We start from the raw sequence: 19,312 nt of genomic DNA, 5'->3' as shown, positions 1-19,312 counted from the left end.
TAGTCCTGCAGTGGGCCACACTGGAACATTGTTGGGGGCCCAGCTCAGGGTCAGGGTAAGGGCTCAACAGAGAGGGCTGGCATGGGTACTCTCTGTCACCAAGCAGGTGGCCATCAAACTCTCCTGTAATTATACAGTGGATATATTTTAAGGGTGTTAAAAGAGGGAGACAAGGAATGATATTTATGCAAAGCTTTACTTACCATGTGCAAATCTGTTGCTCAGGGAACACTAATGATACATTCGTATGTCATGCACAGAGCTGGGCCACTGGCTTCAACATTTGTGATCAAGTGCACTGCATCACATATGATCTTGACAGTGCATAGAATGAGATATATTAGTTGGAGTATATTGTGATGTATAGTCTTTGCTATTGTAAGACAATAGCATTGTCAGTGTACCTGCACATTAATGCTGTGGAAAGACTTCCTATTCACATAGTCAACTTCATTAACTGAAGGAGCAGTGATAGGGATCTGTGTGCCATCGATGCAGCCCATGACACTGGGAAACGCTGCAACATAAAAACTAACGACTGATCCCAGTTTGAGGTCGCAGCAGAATGTCATGAACACGATATAATTTAAAATATCGTTACCTTTAACTGAATGATTCTACATCAGTCGCCTGCAATCCTGTGTAATTCCTCTTTGATGGTCCTTAGAGGTCTGACACTAGGAAAATGTGCAGTAGCCGTTTAAGTACAAGGGACACTTTTTACGGCTCTACAAACAGTTGCTAACCCGATATACTCGGCGTCGCCAGTGTGATAAAGGAAACTCCCGTCGGCAGAAATAAAAATGAAGAGCAAAGAACTTACTCCGATCTGAGAGCAAGAAGTCCACGGTGTGTAATATTAGAGATGTAGGCCGATGTTCGGATAAATGATAGATTGTGATGAAAAACGGTAACGCTCGATTACGTAGTCATCAGGGAATGATAATACATCTAATTGGGGTCTCAAAAACCTCTCCCGACATAAGGCTATGCGAATTAATTTGGTTTCAACACAGATCGGGTTAGCGACGAAAGGAGACGCGATGTTTCAGGTTCAGTCGGAGGGAGGAGCTAGGGAGAAACTCAGGATTTGTTGAAGAAAACCTGCCAGCGAGCAGGTTAGGTTCACAGAGTCAGTTACTGCGGTAACTGAGCCAGAGTTTGAGTTACCTCGCCTTCTGAAACGGAAAACCCAGAGTTTCCCTCATCTCAGGGTTAACAAACTCAGAGTTTTCACTAAACCCGCTTCTTGAAATACCCCCCAGGTGCAACAACTCAGTATTGAAATCAGACACATTACATAGATACATTATGTACAAACATAAAATAAGACAATAGCAACCATATCAGGATTTGGTGAAGTTCATAAAAAAAAATAAATGTACACTTTTTAACCTGGTTACATTAGTAATAAGAATAGACACAATAAGAGTCACAGTAGTCCACACTGATTGGATACAAAACGTGATCCTTAGTGAATCTGTTAGTGACCTAACACAGGAACCTCCTGTGTTGATTTAGCACAGGTGGCTACAAAACACAAAGGATTAACTCGACCCAGAAATGCAGCTCTCATGAAGCAACATCCTCTGACCAGACAGGAAGGGGAGGATCAAAACGAAAAGGAATATACACAGGAGACACATAATCAACAACATAAGATAATGGATAGGATAGGGATTTATATTCACCTCCAAGTTGGGACAAAAGACCTTAAGCACAATTTGTGCCACTGTTAGTTCCCTTTCTTCCATTCCTTCACCCACATATCAGTCATAAGAACTGAACTGTTGACACTGAATTTAGCTGTGCAACAGAAGGTTCATTTTACCACAAAACCATATTCACAGGTGAATTATTAACACAGATCAACCTCGGAAATTTTGATGCAGCAAAAGGTTCAGTTGCAACACACCGCACACCACACACCACAAGCGCTTCTGTTCACAGACAGATCACAAGCACTTCTGCTCACAATGACAGAAGAGTTGCATTTATAAACTTTAAATGCTCTTGGGTTAAAATAACAATCACTATAAATAAAAAATTCTCTCAGGAATGACACCACTTCAGATGTCTTGACATTTTAAGTTATATTCAGTGATAACATGTTGTCAGGAGCAAGCTCAAACAGAATTTTCAAGTGCTTCAGCTAGAATTACTCACTCACTCATTTGCAAAGCCACTCATCCTAATTAGGGTCGCGGGGGGTGCTGGAGCCTATCCCAGCGTTTATTGGGCAAAAGGCAGGGAAACACCTTGGACAGGTCACCAGACCATCATGGGGCAGACACATAGACAAAGACACTCACACACATTCATAGCTCGGGGTAATTTAGTGTCTCCAATTCACCTAGCCTGCATGTCTTTGAATTGTGGGAGGAAACTGGAGCTCCCAGAGGAGAACATGCAAAAATCAGTAAGAATATAATCTAATATTCTTCATCATCTTCATAGTTCATAGAGAATAAACCCCAACCTGTTTACCGTCTACATCCACAACTACATCTCAACTGGCCCCTGAGAACTTACCCTCTTCGATTCTTTCACCCACATATCTGATGATAAGACACTGTTTTTTGACACAGCAGATTTTTTCATTAAAACAGGCCACAAAACATGTTAAGAGAAAAAAAGCCTTTCTGAACTGTAAATGCTCGTAGCCTGATGACAGACAAAGTATCAATCAGTAGAAATAAAAGCTGTTACAGTTTGTCCTGTTATTACTACTCACATAAGCTTAGACACAAATCGCACTTTTTTGCACTACCGGTTTTCATCTTAGGTTGACACTACTTTAGATTCCCTGACTCCAATGATGTGATTCTATTCTGTTCTGTTGCCTGAGTAAGTTACTGCATTTGCCTTTACAATAGTTGTCATGTGGCATAATTTCGGCCATCATCACAGAAAAATGTTAAGAGGCGTGCAATTGAAGTCCATTTCGGCACAAAAAGTAAAACACAGGTTGTAATTTAACAGCCAGCATTTGTCACACCTTCAGAACATTTAATTTATGATTTAACTGTCTTAAAAGTATCTATGATTTGTTCCAATTAACAGTGGCATACTGAACTGGGTTATTCTTTGTTAAATTGCATTGGGTAATAATATTTCCTTTTAGAGAGGCAATATCGGTGGTTTGAAACTTCCTGTGTCTCAATGCAGTCTGGTTAATGTGTGTTGGAGACAGAAGATGATTTTTACAGTTTCTTGTAAGCACACCAAGGCTGGAGGTCCCCCCACACTATTTGTTTGAACAACATGTCAATATTTTACCTTATAATCGCACTGATCCAGGTAAGTCAATTTATTTTAGTTATTCCATTACTAGATAGTCTAGTGGTTACACTGCAAAAAACTCTCTCTCAACTATTCACCTCACCAAGAAATGTCATTAGGCTATTGAGACTACTTATATGGCATTATACATGTGTGGATGTTAAAACATCACTTCAGAAAGTATCCCACTGTGAAAGTCACTTGTCGAATTTTAGTTGTATTTCTCTCCATCTGTATTAAATTTGTATTGAGGGTTTAACTCAGAGGTTCAAATTTAACTTTCTTTTTCACCCAAGAATCTGGATGCCCCAGTCATATCAGAGACTCATCAAGACCAACCCACAGATTATGCATTTGCCAGCATTAAAGAAGCACATCATTCTGAAGGTGAAGCTGATGTTTTACTTCACAACTGAGTGTTGATCGTTGCTTAGTCTAATGACTGTGGTGTATATAAAAAGTTAAAGATCAGTAGAACACTGCTAACTCCACAGCCAAAAAAAGATGGAGCCTCCTCCCTGTACAACTCTGATGTGAATTTGGGGATTACCATATTTTCATTTTAGACCATTTATTGGGTGAAGACTGATGAAAGACAACTAAAATGCATATCACAGAGATATGTGCTGTCGGGCAGACACTGCGCAGCTTTCAGAAAGAAAAGGACATTTGTTAACCTTAAGTGTTCCTTAGTAATTAAAGTTGCAGTTATGTAAACTCTCTCCCTCTTTTTCACCCTTCTCTATCTATTTCTATCACTCTCACTCTGCCTCTCTATCCTCATTCCCTTTGATCCCAGTTCTCTCTTTATGGCCCAGGCCTCCTGCGTGAAGGACCAATGCATACCAAAGCAGGAACCACTCGCGGTAACACCTAACAGACGCCAGGCTCGATATTTTAGCGCAGCAACCCCCAGACCATTTGGTCAAATGCTGATAACGTTTTAAGTGCGAGGGAGACTAGATCACCTCGGGAGGTTAGTTTCCCTGTGAAAATGGAATTCAGACCATGTCACATGCCTCATCTGCATTGCACCACTCGGCACAAACTATTTAGAACAAAAGAAAAACGAAACTAACCATACGATATTATCAGTTAAATACGCACTGTTCGTATAGTCATAAATGCGCGATAAAACTTAAAAATAGCCAGGAGCCAAGTCATGAGCAGCTAATTGTATGACCATCAGTGTAACTGTGCCGTTTTTAATGGTAAAGAAACCATATTTGGTCTTGTTCGGGAGCATAAAATGCGGTAGACCCAAGCACGCGGACGTTATTTTACTATTCTTTAATGGGAAAAAGTTATGTAAAATTATTTTAACCGAGCTCAAATTAATACTTCCCAAATTCCAAGGAGTGTCTCCTCCTTTCAGGCAGAACCCCCCCCCCCCCCCCCAAAAAAAGGATAGCGGCACCCCCCGTCTGCAAATCAGATAAAATGCCGGACTCTCTGCTATCCTACAGCTCAGTTCAGTTCAGCTGCGCCAAGGTTCAGCTCCAGTTGAGCTCCGGTTGTATCAGCAGTAATGTAAGTCCGTCCGTTCCGTCCTGCTCGTCTCCACGAAGAATCGTCCCAGGCTCACCGCTACGGAAGATCCGCGACGCTAAAAGACTTTCCCGGCACCCACACGAAGTCTCGCTTACGGTCTCCTTCTGCCTACCTCGGTAACTCCGGTCTCCCATACCTGAACGTGGCTGGGCCTGCTCTTCTTCTTCCTCATCCCTTTTCTCTCCCTTCCTCACAACCCCTTTTTGTGTGTAAGTAACTCCACTAGAACATCCCTCAGGTAGTTCTTTTGGTTAAGCGTGCCTTCTCGTGAGTAATGCCTCATGCTCACGTAGTTGTTCATTCATACATACTTTGGGTAACGAGGATATTGTTATTGTCTACCGTTAGTTGTTTGTCTTCTTGTTAGTAGTTTAGATGCTGTTGTATGTGTGTATAGCGGATGTGCCTTAATTCCACCTGATTTCCAATTTATTCAACATTAGATTCATTCTGTACCGTTTGGATTTGATCGTTGTAATAAACGTGTACGTTTGTAGTCCTACTCTTTGAGTACGTGATAAATTATTTCCTAGTTGCTGAATATGGTGATCCAGGAAATTAGTTAGCTTGAAGTATTGAATTCGAAGAGTATTATTGTACCTGCTACTTTAATGCTGTTACTTATTATATGTACGGCTAATGAAGAGGTATTCAGAATAATTTCTAGGTTCAGTGTTCAGAGCGCTGAGCTATAAATAGAGTTTTTCAGAATATCTGTAATTTCAGTGGGTTCAGGTTCCAAAATAAGGTTATGGTTACAGCAAAGTGATATTAGTATTAAGTCTAATATTCACAGTGAACCATTAACCAGATTTTCCTCATACCATTGGCACGACAGTGCAGAATGGGAAATATACAGTTAAGCATACCACCAACTGTCCACAGTGTCCACAGTGAGACAGAGGTCTGTTTCACCTTAATGCTCAAGTCACTCATTAAAGCTTTTTTATCTTGTCTTATATTGTTGCGGTAGTGGGACTGTTTTAATTCTTTAACTGTTCGGGTGCCAGGTGAAATCCACCACCACTCAGACAAAGTAGTTAAAAATAAATTTGTTATAATAATGAATATTAATGATGCTGGCTTCAGCTATAGTAAACCAAGCACAACAAACACAGCTATTTAATTATTTACTTATTGTTACGACCCCGTCTAGGGTGGGGTGAACATAAATGAGTGGGAGAAACCTCCTTCTCCTGCCACCCGAGTGAACCCGAAAAACACCAATACCGAAACCGACTCACGAGTCCACATCATTGTCACAAGAGTTTCAAAGACTAGAGACGCGGCAGCAGGAGTTTAACAGGAGGTTCCGCGCACCGATGTGTCCTGCGCAGCCGTCGTCTTTTAAACTTCCCTCGGATGTTCCCCAGCCAATCGTGACCCGCCAGCAAACCTGAAAAGAAAAATGGGGCGGGGAGCGAGAGGGAGGGATAGAGACAGAGGGAACACCCGAGCGGTAACAAAAAATAAACATTATTTATCTAAAGAAATGCATTCCGGACCGCAAGCTTCAAAAGATGCGTTATATTCCATTAGTCGGTACGCGGTAACAAAGTCTTTCGGGTTAGGAAGATGGGGAAGAGAGGACAAAACAACGAAAACCAAAAAAAAAAAAAAAGGAAAAGAAGAAGAAAAAAAAACCCTCTTTTCTTCAAGGTCCGTTTTGAGCCCCTGCTTCCAAAAGAAACAATTTCAAACAATTTTAAGATCAAAATTATACACGCAGTATTCCGACTTGTAGAATTTCCGTAACATAATAACATTAAATACAATTTCAACACATCAGTAATAGGGCAACCCGGGCGCCATAGGAAAATAAAAAGAAAATAAAACAAAATTTAAATAAACGAAAAACAGAACAGCTATCCCAAGGTAAAAACCCTTCCGGAAGGAAACCACAGTAGTAACCCAAGGTTACGCTTCCTAAATGAGCGGTCACTATAGGACCGCACTCACAAAAAAAAAAAAAGACTTGCCCCATCGCTGCCCTGTCACCTGCTAAACACGATAAAAAAATTCACAATAAAACTCGTAAGCAGCTTACCGGTGGAAAATGAAGAATTCAAAAGGCCGCAATTTGAAAAAGAAACCGCTCTCTCTATAACACTCAACCAACTAAGCGCGTCCGGACAGCGCAGCCACCCAAAGTGTACCATGAGCGCAGAGGTGTGACACACCAGGTAGAGGAAGTGAGGGAGAGAGCGCAATGTTTCCTGGGCCGGTATTTATAGACAATGATCATGACCCGTATGCAGACGCCATGTTTTTTTTAAAAAAAATATTTTATTATAAGCAGACATGGCTCTTATTGCCACAATATAGTCTTTGTGTTAATTCATATCCCGTCACATGGGCGCCATTTTGCTCAGATTTAAGGTTTGAGTTGTGGAGGCAACGTTGCCACCTGTCTTGGGTATTTGGAGCAGAAGCCATCAATTTTGAAGAGCTAGAGTGTTAGATAGGCACTTGAGTGAGCGTTTCAAACAAGTCAACAACACAACTGAGGAGAACAAATTTTGTGTAAGGGTTACAGAAAACCTAAAGCTATTTCAAAGCTTTAAAGCTTAACTAGGTGTCCCTCAGGGGTCGGTCCTTAGCCCTCTCCTATTCTTTACATGCTCTCCCTGGGAGATATTATTTGTAGCTATAACATTAGCTTCCACTTTTATGCTGATGATACTCAGATCATTTTACTAATCAAGCGCAATGACCACTCTGAACTGGCTAACTTTGAGGTGTGTCTCTGTGCTATTAAAAGTTGGATGTCCACGAACTTCCTGATGCTTAACGCAGGCAAGACTGAATTGCTGGTCATTGGTCCCCCTGCTCACAAGCGTCTTAAATCTTGACAACTTCATTACCCCGCAAAGTTCCACAGCTAAAAACCTTGGTGTGATTTTTGACTCTAGTCTCTCGCTTGTCACTCATATCAAGAACACAAAACTGCCTTTTATCATCTCCGTAACATCGCCAAACTTGGGCCCATGCTATGTATGGCTGAAAACCATTGTTCATGCATTTGTCACGTCTCACCTTGACTACTGTAATGTTCTATACTTTGGTCTACCTGCCTCTAATACCAGAAGTCTTCAGTGAATCCAGAGTGCTGCTGCCATAATCTTGACCAGAACAAGGAAGTTTGACCATATTGCTCCTGTCCTGGCTTCCTTTCATTGGCTCCCAATTCATGCCAGGGCTGATTTTAAAGTCCTCCTATTAACATTTAAAATTCTCCATGGACTTGTGCCAGCCTACCTATCTGACTTAATTACACCCTATAACCCCCCCCCCCCCCCCCCCCCCCCACCCCCACCCCCACCCCCACCCCGCACCCTGTGCTCTCAGGGCACTAGTTTATTAGTTGTCCCAAGAGTTAAAAAGAATGCTGCTGGCCACTGTGCCTTTGCCTACTGCTCTCCCTTTCTCTGGAATAGCCTACCTAAAGAAATCAGTGAGGAAAACTCTCTTGATACCTTTAAAACCAAACTTAAGAGTCATTTGTTCTCTCTTATGGATAACACAATTTCGTACTGACCATCGAAGGAGGCTCAATCTCTGCCGTAGTCTCTCCTTGCGGTTTAGTTTAGTTTCTGCTGACTTAGCTGCCTCTCATATTTCTTTCTCTCTAACCCTCCCCTCTGCTCTTGTCTTGATGGCGGACTGATTTTGTCTACATGCCCTGCTGTCCCTGGCCCTGCTCTCCCTGCGTCGCCCTGCTCCTCCTGCGCTCTCCACAGCCGCTAGTGTTGCTACATTCATACAGCATGAGTGTAAATGTTGTCATTATATTGTTTACAAATTTACATAATTGTTTACCCTTTTAAGACCAATTTCATAATTAAGAATTTATCTAAGTTGCATTTGTTATTTACTTTGTTTAGTACAAGTGATATTGTTACTGTACTTTTATTTTGAAAGCTCAGTTACACGCAAAACCTGGTGGGCTGCTCTCGCGCAAGTAAGATTTCAGAGAAATATCTGGAAGCAAGAAGCAAGTACGGACATCGGTATAAATTCATGCTGGTTACAACTAACTTTAGATAATATATAAACGATTACAAGGAAGATTGGAAGATTATTCCCTTTTGAAGCATGCAGCCAACGAGGTATTTGTTTTGTTTGTCCATATTTTACTTTAGTGAAATGTTATTTTACATGCCGTGCATGATATTGTTTTACGTTAAGCTAACGCGGTCTCTGTATTTTATATTGTGTTTAGTTTTCACGGTAGATTTGGAGAAACCTCCAAATAAATCAGTTGAAGGGAAACCACTTGTGTCTGACTATGCTTCGGGGGAGTTATAATGAGTGTCTTGTTTGATTGTAGCTACTTTCCTCTTAGGTGTGTCCACCCCCCAGTTATTTATAAATAAATAACAATCATGACTAAATCATGCACTTTGTTTTCAATAGAGGATGAAATATGACAGTGCAACACAGTCAGACTTGCACAGAAACATAGAAAAGATCAAAGACAGACTGAGAGGGAAAACTGCAAGATTACACTTGAAAACAACAGCAGTACCCCGTTGAAAGTCAGGGTTATGGATGACTGCGGATTTAAAGTTGTTTGCAGTCCATTCCATGGTGGTGGAAAATATAAACTTTTTGTCAAGCTTAGAGTGAGTTTGAGTGCAGAGAAGAATGGAGAATCCTGACATCACAGTTATCCTTTTAACTGACACTGAATAGGAATCTGCAAATTTATCCCATTCAGCTTCAAAAAAGCTTCATCTATTGAGCAGATTCCCTTCTATACATACCCTGATATTCATTGTGCCTAATACAGAAAACGATCACTGTCTGAAGAACAGTCAGTCACGACATTCCACTCATGAGGTGTGTATTAACGGTCCAGACATGAATCTGACCGCATCCCCTCCTGTGCCTCAATCCATTAAGTACATACATCCTGTTTCCTGGAGTATTCCTGACACATCATTTGTTATTTTATTAAATATTAAGCTATCAGGCAAGCAGTGCAGAAATGGACTAATTTACTATTACTTATTAGTAAAAATTCTTCAGTTATCTCACATTCATTCAGCATTAGGGTAGCTATCCTTAAAGAGCATGTGTCACACATTTATTTGTAGTGCTGTAATGTCTAATTTAATTGTACCCTTAAACAACACAATCTAAGGCCAGTCATAGGCAAGATTTCTAGACAAAAGCCAAATCGGCTACAGCGTTTCATTCAATCAGCACCACTGAACTCCGCACCATTAGCAAACAACAATTAAATGCCAAGGCCATCAGGTTGGTGATCAATACACTGTGAATGCTGAAAGCTGAATGGTAGAACCAGAGGGAGGAGGAAACAAGGTTGTCACACTCTGATGAAACTTGAGATACCTTGTTTAGCGGATAGATATGTTCTCTCACTGCTTGGCTAAGATACCATGCTTGAAACCTTTTTTGTTCAAATGAAATTACAGCTGACAGACTATTTCTGCTTTTTCACTCTCTTTCTTGCTATACAGTTTAGTTTCATGGCAGCAGTTACCTTTTCAGGGGTGGCACGGCGGCGCAGTGGGTAGCGCTGTCGCCTCACAGCAAGGTTTCGGGTTCAGTCCTTTCGGAGTTTGCATGTTCTCCCTGTGTCTGTGTGGGGTTCCTCCGGTTCCCTGCCACAGTCATGCAAAGACATGCAGGTTAGGTGAATTGGAGACACTAAATTGCCCTTAGGTATGAATGTGAGTGTGCCTTGTCTGTGTGTCTGCCCTGCAATGGATTAGTCCAGGGCGTTTCCCTGCCTTTCGCCCTATGAGGCTCCAGCAACCCTAAGCAGCTTAGATAATGAGTGAGTGAGTTGCCTTTTCTGCTCTTAAATCTGTTTTAATGCCTGGAGTCTCTGGTCTGTCCCTGTTAAATGCCTGTGAGAGGATTCTGTGTCAATTGCTCACCTCAGCTTGTCAGTTTTGTCATCAGTAAACTGTGTTTTTCTTTCCAGGGAAGCCTGATGTAGAATGAGAAAGGCATGGGAAGTACTTTTTGGGACAAAAGCCTTGTAGTAGTAATACAACAAGGCTAAGGACGTCTTACTGGAAGCGAATAAAATGTGTTGTTACATCACTCAGTGCCTTTGTTTGTTTGTTATATTGACGTTGTTATTACATTTTCTCTTTTCATATTTTGAATAAACTGAAAGAGTCAAGCCCTGCTCATGCACAGGTAGGAATTTTTAGTCAGTGGAATACTTGTATCATTTTGAAATGAAAGATGCCACCTGTAATCAGGTTTAGAACTTGGAGCAATATCAAAGTTAAGTCAGTATTTCCATTTTTGAATAGTCCAAGGTTGCCCTGGCTCCACTTCTTCTGGAGTTTCCAAAGTCCTCAGGGGGTCTGAAAAGAAAAAAGAGGGACTGGGTCATTCCCCCCATCAACTTCCCAGAGAATGACAGAGGCCCTTTTCCCAAAGAGATGGTGCAAGTAAGGGATAGTTTAAGGTGTATTATAACATAAACTGCTGCTTTTGCATCATTTAAACATAATCTTATATTTTCTGTGTTAACTAGATCAAGTCCTGCAATGCTAAAGAAATCGCAATCACCTACAGCGCCACGGGTCCAGGAGCAGACCAGCCTCCTGTGGGACTTTTCACTGTGGACAGAAACAGTGGTTGGCTTTATGTGACTCAGCCCTTAGACAGAGAGAGACAAGATAAATACACGGTAATATTTTTCTCTCTCTACTACACAACATTTGTGTTTTGTGTTTGCTATATATTCTGTCAAACCACCAGGTGAAAGTGTGACATGGCATGTTTGACTTTGAGTTCATATCATTCACATCTGTACCTTCAGTACCATTAGCAGGGTCACATGTGGAAATTTCTCAAATAAACATGTGGCTTTTCTAGATACACTGATGGTGACAGCATTACAGCAGTGCAACCTTTTTCTCATGTTGAAGTTAAACTGAGTGTGAGAACTTTCTTATCTATTTCCTTATTAAACCAGATTTTGCTTCATTTCATATGAGAAGGAGACTCATGTTGTTTGTCTATCATGGGTGTTTTTTCATTGCAATATTACCTCTAAATTAGCAAGGCTGTAAACCTCACTTCTTTGTCTCAACAAACATCTGAGCATTAAAAGTGAAAAGGTTTATAAATGAATAATATTAATTAATCTCACTGTTCTAACAGCTTTGGTGAAAATGTAAAATTCAGTATCATGATCATGGATTGCAATCAATAAACATTATTGAATTCATTTATTTTTTAGCTTCAAGCTCATGCTGTGGGAGCTGGTGGTCAGGTAGTTGAGGACCCCATGGATATCATTATCAATGTAATTGATGTGAATGACAATAAGCCTGTCTTTACACAAAATCCCTTCCTTGGAAGTATTGATGAAGCAGCAAAACCAGGTATGTTCATAATCTGGAATTTCCAGGGTTTTCAAGTAGCGTGTGTGAATGTATAATGTGTGTGTGTGTGTGTATGCCATAAAAAAACTGAACAGTCTTTTCCCTGACAATTACATCATTCTTAATTAAACCACGATCTTCTTCACTTCTCTACTTTAAAGGTACCGAGTTCATGAAGGTTGAAGCCACTGATGCTGATCAGCCTGGAACTGACAACTCTGATCTCAGATACTCCATTGTGAGTCAGGAACCTAAACTGCCAAATGACAACATGTTTGCCATCAACCCTGTGACTGGAGGTATTCGACTGGGTTTAAGTGGTCTGGACAGAGAGGTAAGTTCTCAGTTGTGTGACAGGTAGGAATGTCATAAACAGAAGGAGAATTATTTAATCTTTTTTTCCATTTAACTTTCAGAAATATCCCAAATACACACTGGAAATTCAAGTAGCAGATATGAGAGGAGATGGTGCTGCAGTCCTTGGGAAAGCTGTGATTACTGTAAAAGACAGCAATGACAACGCACCTCAGTTTGAACAGACATCGGTAAGATAGTGATGCTTAATGTTGTTTTTCATGTCTCTGTTTTTCATTTGAGTGATCTGAATGCTCTTCTCTTGTTTTCTTTAGTACACAGTGTCAGTTCCAGAGAATGAAGTGGGATATGTGGTTGTGAAAATGCCAGTCACTGATGGGGATGAGCCAAACACACCTGCCTTCTGGACCAAGTACAAAATTATTAGTGGTGACACTAATGGAGCTTTCAACGTTACTACAGGACCCAATAAGATGGAGGGCATCATTACCACTGCTAAGGTACTGTACTTACTTGTGTCAAATGAGTACCGTTTAGATTGATCAAGATCTGAGCATTTCACTCATTTTTATTTCTTGTTTCCTGTTGTCCACTTAGCCCCTTGACTTTGAGAAAAACATTAAGTACACACTGTTGGTGATTGTGGAAAACGATGTTCCGTTTGCTACCCCTCTGGCCACCTCCACTGCCACTGTCACTGTGGATGTGACTGATGTGAATGAGGCTCCAGTCTTTAAACCACCTGAAAAAACTATTTCCATGCGTGAAGACCTGCCTTTCACCAGTGATTTGGCTCTTTATACAGCCACAGATCCAGACACAACCGAGACAGAGAAATTGTTGTAAGAGTTTCTTCTCATGAAATTTAATTGCTTTTCACACATTTACACACAAATGTTAAATATTTATCTGTATTCCAGGTATGAGATAGGCAATGATCCTGCTGGCTGGCTTAATGTTAACAAAAAGACTGGACAGATCACACTCAAGAGCTCCATAGACAGAGAGTCTGCTTTTGTCCAAAACGGCAAATACAGAGCTCTCATTTTCGCCTCTGATAACGGTATCCTTGACTTCCCAGTTTCCCTAGCACCCCACTGAGTTCATGTAGTGAGTGGTATGAGTAAAGTTATGTGAGAAAAATGTTATGAGTAAACTGTGAGTGTGAGTGTGCTCATGAGTGAGATAGATTGTCTGGAGTTTCTTTGCAGTGTATATATGTCATTTAGGATGCATCTGCTCCACATATAATGTGTAGTGTCATTCATGAAGGTTTGTGTAAATGAGCAAGTGCGTATGGTGAGTACTATGTGTGTACGATGTGTGGCTTCGTATGGTGTGTTTGATAGCGTGGGAGGTGTGGTTTGTAGGAGTAGCACAAGTCCCTATTAGTATGGTGTATTTCTAGTGTGTTCTCGTCAAGGTTCGAAGCTTTTAGTCTTTTGATATATTTATTTAATTTAATTCTCACCTAGTTCCACCACTGGGCATAATAGGATTTTTTTGTCTTTTAAAAAACTATTAATAGTATGGACAAACAAAAGCTACCTATCACCTACTACACCCATGAGCAGGGGAGGTTTGACAAGTCTAGCTTCAACGCTGCACGTGGAGTAGCATCTGAAAGAATTGAAATAATAAGAAAAAGAAGCAAATATCCAGTTGGATTCACCATAGTTTGCTGCTTTTGTATAATTATAAAGACCATCAACCCCAGACAAAAGTGTAAGGGTGGCCCCTTTTAAGTAGTATTTCTCTTGTAATTGTTCTTATAATTTTTGGAAAAAGATCTTTTTTTCTTATGTTGAAATTTATTTTCTAGGTGATCCTCCTGCTACAGGCACTGGAACTCTAATTATTGAAGTTGAAAGTGTGAATGAAAATGCCCCCACTATAAAAACAAGAACCATCACAGTCTGTAACAGAGACCCTCAGCCAGTTGAGTTTCCTGTTACTAATATGGAAAACTCAGGCCACTCTGCTCCACTCCGTGTGAAACTTATGGGAATGTCTGAATCCTACTGGACTGCCAGAATGAATGATGCAGGTAAGTTCTACACTTTATCAAATGTTCACTGAGCTGTGGTAATGCTCTGTTTTTCTAATTTAAAAACTGGTCAACAGCCATTTTAGTAATCAAAGAATTTCTAAACCAAAGTATTGTGGTTTTTATGGTAGCACGTTTTACAATGATATGAACATTTAAAATTATGCATCCATTTCACATTCTTTCAGAGAATGTCTAACAAACATTCTTTAGAAGTTGTAAGGATCTTCCGTGTGGCTGACACGTGTTCCTTTGTCTGTGTTGTTCCAAGAATGATTCCCCCTGTTCCTTTTTTAAGCATTTATTTTAACTGCAGAGACGAAATCAGATAATGGATTGTATCCAACTATCACCAAAATAAAGATATACTTTCCACCGTAACTTAATCAACACGGTTAGAAAACCATGAGTCTCCACTCCACTCAGTGTCCAAAGCATGCTCACGAATTGACCTTATTCTCTCATTCTTAAAGGGACAGGCACACATTAAGCCTACACACCAACACAATAGAAATATAATGAAAATATAAAGACATCCACTAATACACAGAGTGTAACACATAAACATTAATACTACATATACAAATTACCAAATGTTGCTAAATGTACAAGTTACTGAATATTACCAAGTATGAACTATCAGGGGACATTTGGCTCCTACAGAAGTGTTTAATGTCCTTCCTGTATTTATTTTCAGGAACTGCTGTTGTACTGAAAGTCAAACCCATGAAGCAAGAGAGAGTCTTCACTATAGTCGTGAGACTTTATGATTCCACTGGTCTGTACACTTACAACACCATATATGCCCTTGTGAATGAGGACAAGTGCATGACCTTTGGCCATTTCTGTTTAAAAAAATGATCTGAGATGGTCATATATTAGCTACCATCTTGTCACAATCCAGCCAAGGCCTTCCACTGCCTAGCCATGTTTGCCCTCTCTCCTGTTTATGTGCCCTGTTCCTGGGTTCCACTCCAGGTTTTTGCAGTTCCACCTGTCACCAACCCTCTCTCCACACACCTGATTCACTGTCACCTCATTAGACTGTTTTAAAAGCCATGTTTCCTCCATTCAGTTCTTGCCAGATTATCTTGTCTGTTTTCCAGGAGATTGTCCAGCCATCTTATGAGTATTCTGATTCTTGTTCATGTTTTTGATTTCTTCCTGTTTGTGGATTTTGCTCTTGTCTTTTTTGGTTTTTGGTGATTGTTGGCATGTTTTTGCCCTCTTAGTACCTGACCTGTGCCTGCTCACTTTGACCACTGTTTGTCATAGCTTCACTATCCATCTTTTGTTCCTCTCTATTAATTGCACTTTTTTAGCATTACAGCAGTAATATGACAAGTGAAATTTTTATTTATCTACTTGTTTGGTAGCACACGTACCAAGTACTGCCCTGTCACCACAAAAAGCCAAGTTAAGTCTCAGTAAAATCAGTGGATATAATTTGATGAACACAAATAAAATAAATGACACTTGAAATTAAAATCTTTCTGAAACATGTTGTCTTTGGAGTAGTTATTCTGTGTGGTCCAGAAAATCATTTTAAAATGTTTTAAAGAACGGGATTCGGGTCATTATTGTAAGTGTCAGAATTTCTCTGGCTTATCAAATTGGACATTATTTAATCCCTCTCTGTATGTTTGACTCATCTAAAAGTAAGGCTTCAGAACTTCATCATGTGAAAGTCCTTTACATTATCACATCTGGGTGTACAGTGTATCTGTATCCTTCCAGGCACTGGGTAAGAACATCAAACAGCTTCAAAATCATCACTTAACACAACATTACAATCAGCCAATCCAGTAACCACTGACTCTACCTATCATAACTATCATGTTCACTATCAGGAAGGGGGGTGTTCTAGAGTCGCAGTCTGAAACATGATTTTGTGCTCCAACCTCCTGAGTCTGGTGACCTGAAGTTTTCTCTCCCATAACAATGTTCACTGTTTCTCAGCAGCTCAGGGGCATGCTGATGTCTTCTTGTAGAGACTTGAATATTGCTGTTTGGGTTCAGGTGAATAGTACTTGGATATTGTTCCTCGGTTTTGAGCTTCAAGTCAGAGCAACAGATTAGAGAATTATAGTGAATAAGGAGTCAAGCAGAGCTGCAGTAGGACAGGTAACAATACCCAGCAGTCCACTGAAATGTGCCAGGGCTTTTTCCAAGCAATGGTCACAGTGGTTCGACCACTTTTGTGTGGAACAATCTTGCTAACTGTGTAACTGTCAAGGAAATTATGGGAGCTCTTATATACAAAGTAAGGAATACTTAATTTTCTTCCCTTCAACTACATTCCAGCGGTAATTTTATAATATATATGTATATATTTCTTGCATTCTAAATTTGTCAAACAAATACATTTAAATTTAGGCAATATTACTTCCCCATGTCCTGGTCTTATTTATTATCTGATTTTTCACAATGTTGATTCTTCTAGTGCTGAAGATCTTGAAGACAAATATCAAGCCAACTACATCCCTTTCACCCACTCCAATTGCTTCTGTATAATATGATTACAGGGTCTTTACACATGAATTTTTCTCTCTCCCTAAACTTCCTACTCTCCCCTAATCCCTTACTAAGTTCCATTTCTCACTATCTGTCACTAGATCAACCAATCTTTAAAATTCTCTGTCTGTTTATGGTCCTGCCTCCTGGTAAGAATAAGACTCTGTTATTTATGAATCAGTGTCACGCTGGTAGAGTGGTGCAGGACCCAAGTGCAAAGACACGATGATGAAGGTGACAAACGGAGGACTTTACTGACAAAATAAAGATGAAAATACATGTGAAAAACAGGAACAAAAACCGATAACAAAAGGTGCAGCATAACAGAGTGTAAAATACACAAACAACGATAGACCAAACAAGGACCCAGCAAGACACTTCACCCCCCAAGGCAGAGACAACTCCGGCTCTGGACCTGGGGGTGGTGGGGCTCCCTCTCTCAGCAGGTTCTCCAGCCCCTAACCAGGGGGGGGAATTTTTTGGGGTGGGGCTCCCAGCCCTAGATCCTGGCACCACAGGGACTGTGGTGCTGGGCCCAAACATCTCTGGGGCTGCGTCCACTCCTGGGTCTGTCCTGGGTCACTCCGGGTTCTGTCTCGGGCCCCCTGTATCCCAAAGAAGCACCTTCTTCAAGCAGTGGCTCCGAAGGCGCCATGGAGGATGCGCTGCCCAGCGCGCCATGGAGGATGCGCTGTCCTGTTCCTTAGGCCGCTTTCCCGGCCCAGGTCAGCTCCCAAGCTGACGCCCTATCCTGCTCCCGAGGCCGTTTCCCCGGCCCAGGTCAGCTCCCTAGCCGACTGTTTGGAGGGTGTGCTCCGTTCCCGTTCCTGTGCCCATTTGGAAAGTCCGCTCCAGTGTCTGTTCCAGCCAACCCACCACCTGCTCGGCCGCAGAGGGGACCCGTCTACAGCAGCACCTTCGGTCATCCCTCTGTGCGTCCCCCCACCCACCCAGTCTGTTCTGGACTTTGTTTTTTTGTTCTGGGGGACGTCTGGGAGCCGTCCCTTAAGGGGGGAGCTCTGTCACAGTCTGCGCCTCATGTTTGGACTCTTATTTTGATATGTCTTTGTGTGCCTTTTCTGTGTCTGGCTCCGCCCCTCACCTGTTCCTGTTTGTCTCATTATTAACCTTGTTAATTTGAACCAATTCTGTTTTGCCCTGTTTAGTTCTCCCTCTGCATTTAAGCCCTTGCGTTTGCCTTGTCCTTTGTCTATTGTTGTTTGTGTATTTTGCACTCTGTTATGCTGCACCTTTTGTTATCGGATTTTGTTCCTGTTTTGCACTTGTATTTTCATCTTTATTTTGTCAGTAAAGTCCTCTGTCACCTTTATCATCGTGTCTTGCACTTGGGTCCTGCACCACTCCAACCAGCGTGATAATCAGGTTCTTCTTTGTCCTTCCCACCTTAAGCTTACTGATTTAGCCTTTATGTAAAGGCAGCTATGAAACTGCTTTGTGAGAATATCTTGTGCCAAAAGTGCTACACAAATAAAGCTTTGAATTTAATTTCATGTATGACTGTGTTCATCCTTACATAAAAAATGCACTCTTGTCCAGGAAGAAAATTACAACATGCACAATTAGAGACTATTTTGGTACAATACATGAAATACAGACTTATATCTCAGTTACATAACTGCAAATGTGTCATACTATCATAAAAAATGTGTTTATGTATTTGCTTCAAACATGCCATTACATGCATTTTTAACACCACTTCAAACAATTTTGAAAATTAAAACTACACAATCTGGCCATTAGGGGGCACCGTGGTCCACCTTGTGTAACAGCATGAGCCGTAAGACAAATTACTTAGAGTGGAGTTTGTAAGACACTTTCTGATATGTGAGTTAATGGACAGTGACAAACTAAATCAAATGTACTATTTTTTTTTTTTTCTAAGCCCGCCACCACCCCTCCAACATGGGAGTCACATCGTACTTTTCTCTTTTTTTTTTCTTTTTTTTTCTTGTTTCTTTTTATAAATTTTATTTGATAAGTCCACATACTTGTGTGCAGAGGAGACAGGTGGACAGGCAAACGAACAAACATGCAGGCAGACAGGTGACTTGCTGTGGAATGACAGACAGACTGGTGAACAGGTAGACAAGGAGACAGACAGAAGGACAAAATCAATGAAAGGTAATAAGGGAGTGAGGGATAAAGAAGAAAACATTGATGACCATAATACTAATAAGGATAACAACAATATTGACAATACTGC

At 40.9% G+C, this 19,312-nt stretch overlaps 1 protein-coding gene across 1 annotated transcript in view; it reads left to right on the top strand.

The window, feature by feature from the left end:
• The window catches only part of LOC115804662 (B-cadherin-like), a 41,472-nt gene extending 23,642 nt beyond the window's left edge, over positions 1–17,830 (top strand). Inside the window, exons 8-17 of the mRNA XM_030765170.1 lie at positions 11,201–11,270; positions 11,357–11,512; positions 12,068–12,212; positions 12,374–12,546; positions 12,629–12,757; positions 12,842–13,027; positions 13,125–13,369; positions 13,448–13,590; positions 14,350–14,574; positions 17,586–17,830. Coding sequence (XP_030621030.1) covers positions 11,201–11,270; positions 11,357–11,512; positions 12,068–12,212; positions 12,374–12,546; positions 12,629–12,757; positions 12,842–13,027; positions 13,125–13,369; positions 13,448–13,590; positions 14,350–14,574; positions 17,586–17,830 — 1,717 coding nt within the window. The remainder of the gene's footprint in view (positions 1–11,200; positions 11,271–11,356; positions 11,513–12,067; positions 12,213–12,373; positions 12,547–12,628; positions 12,758–12,841; positions 13,028–13,124; positions 13,370–13,447; positions 13,591–14,349; positions 14,575–17,585) is intronic.
• The last annotated feature ends 1,482 nt before the right edge of the window (positions 17,831–19,312 follow it).

The sequence above is a fragment of the Chanos chanos genome, chromosome 2, assembly GCF_902362185.1.
Source record: "Chanos chanos chromosome 2, fChaCha1.1, whole genome shotgun sequence".
Lineage (NCBI taxonomy): Eukaryota > Metazoa > Chordata > Actinopteri > Gonorynchiformes > Chanidae > Chanos > Chanos chanos.
The sequence above is the reverse complement of the archived record's forward strand: the minus strand, read 5'-3'. Positions and strand labels throughout refer to the sequence as shown.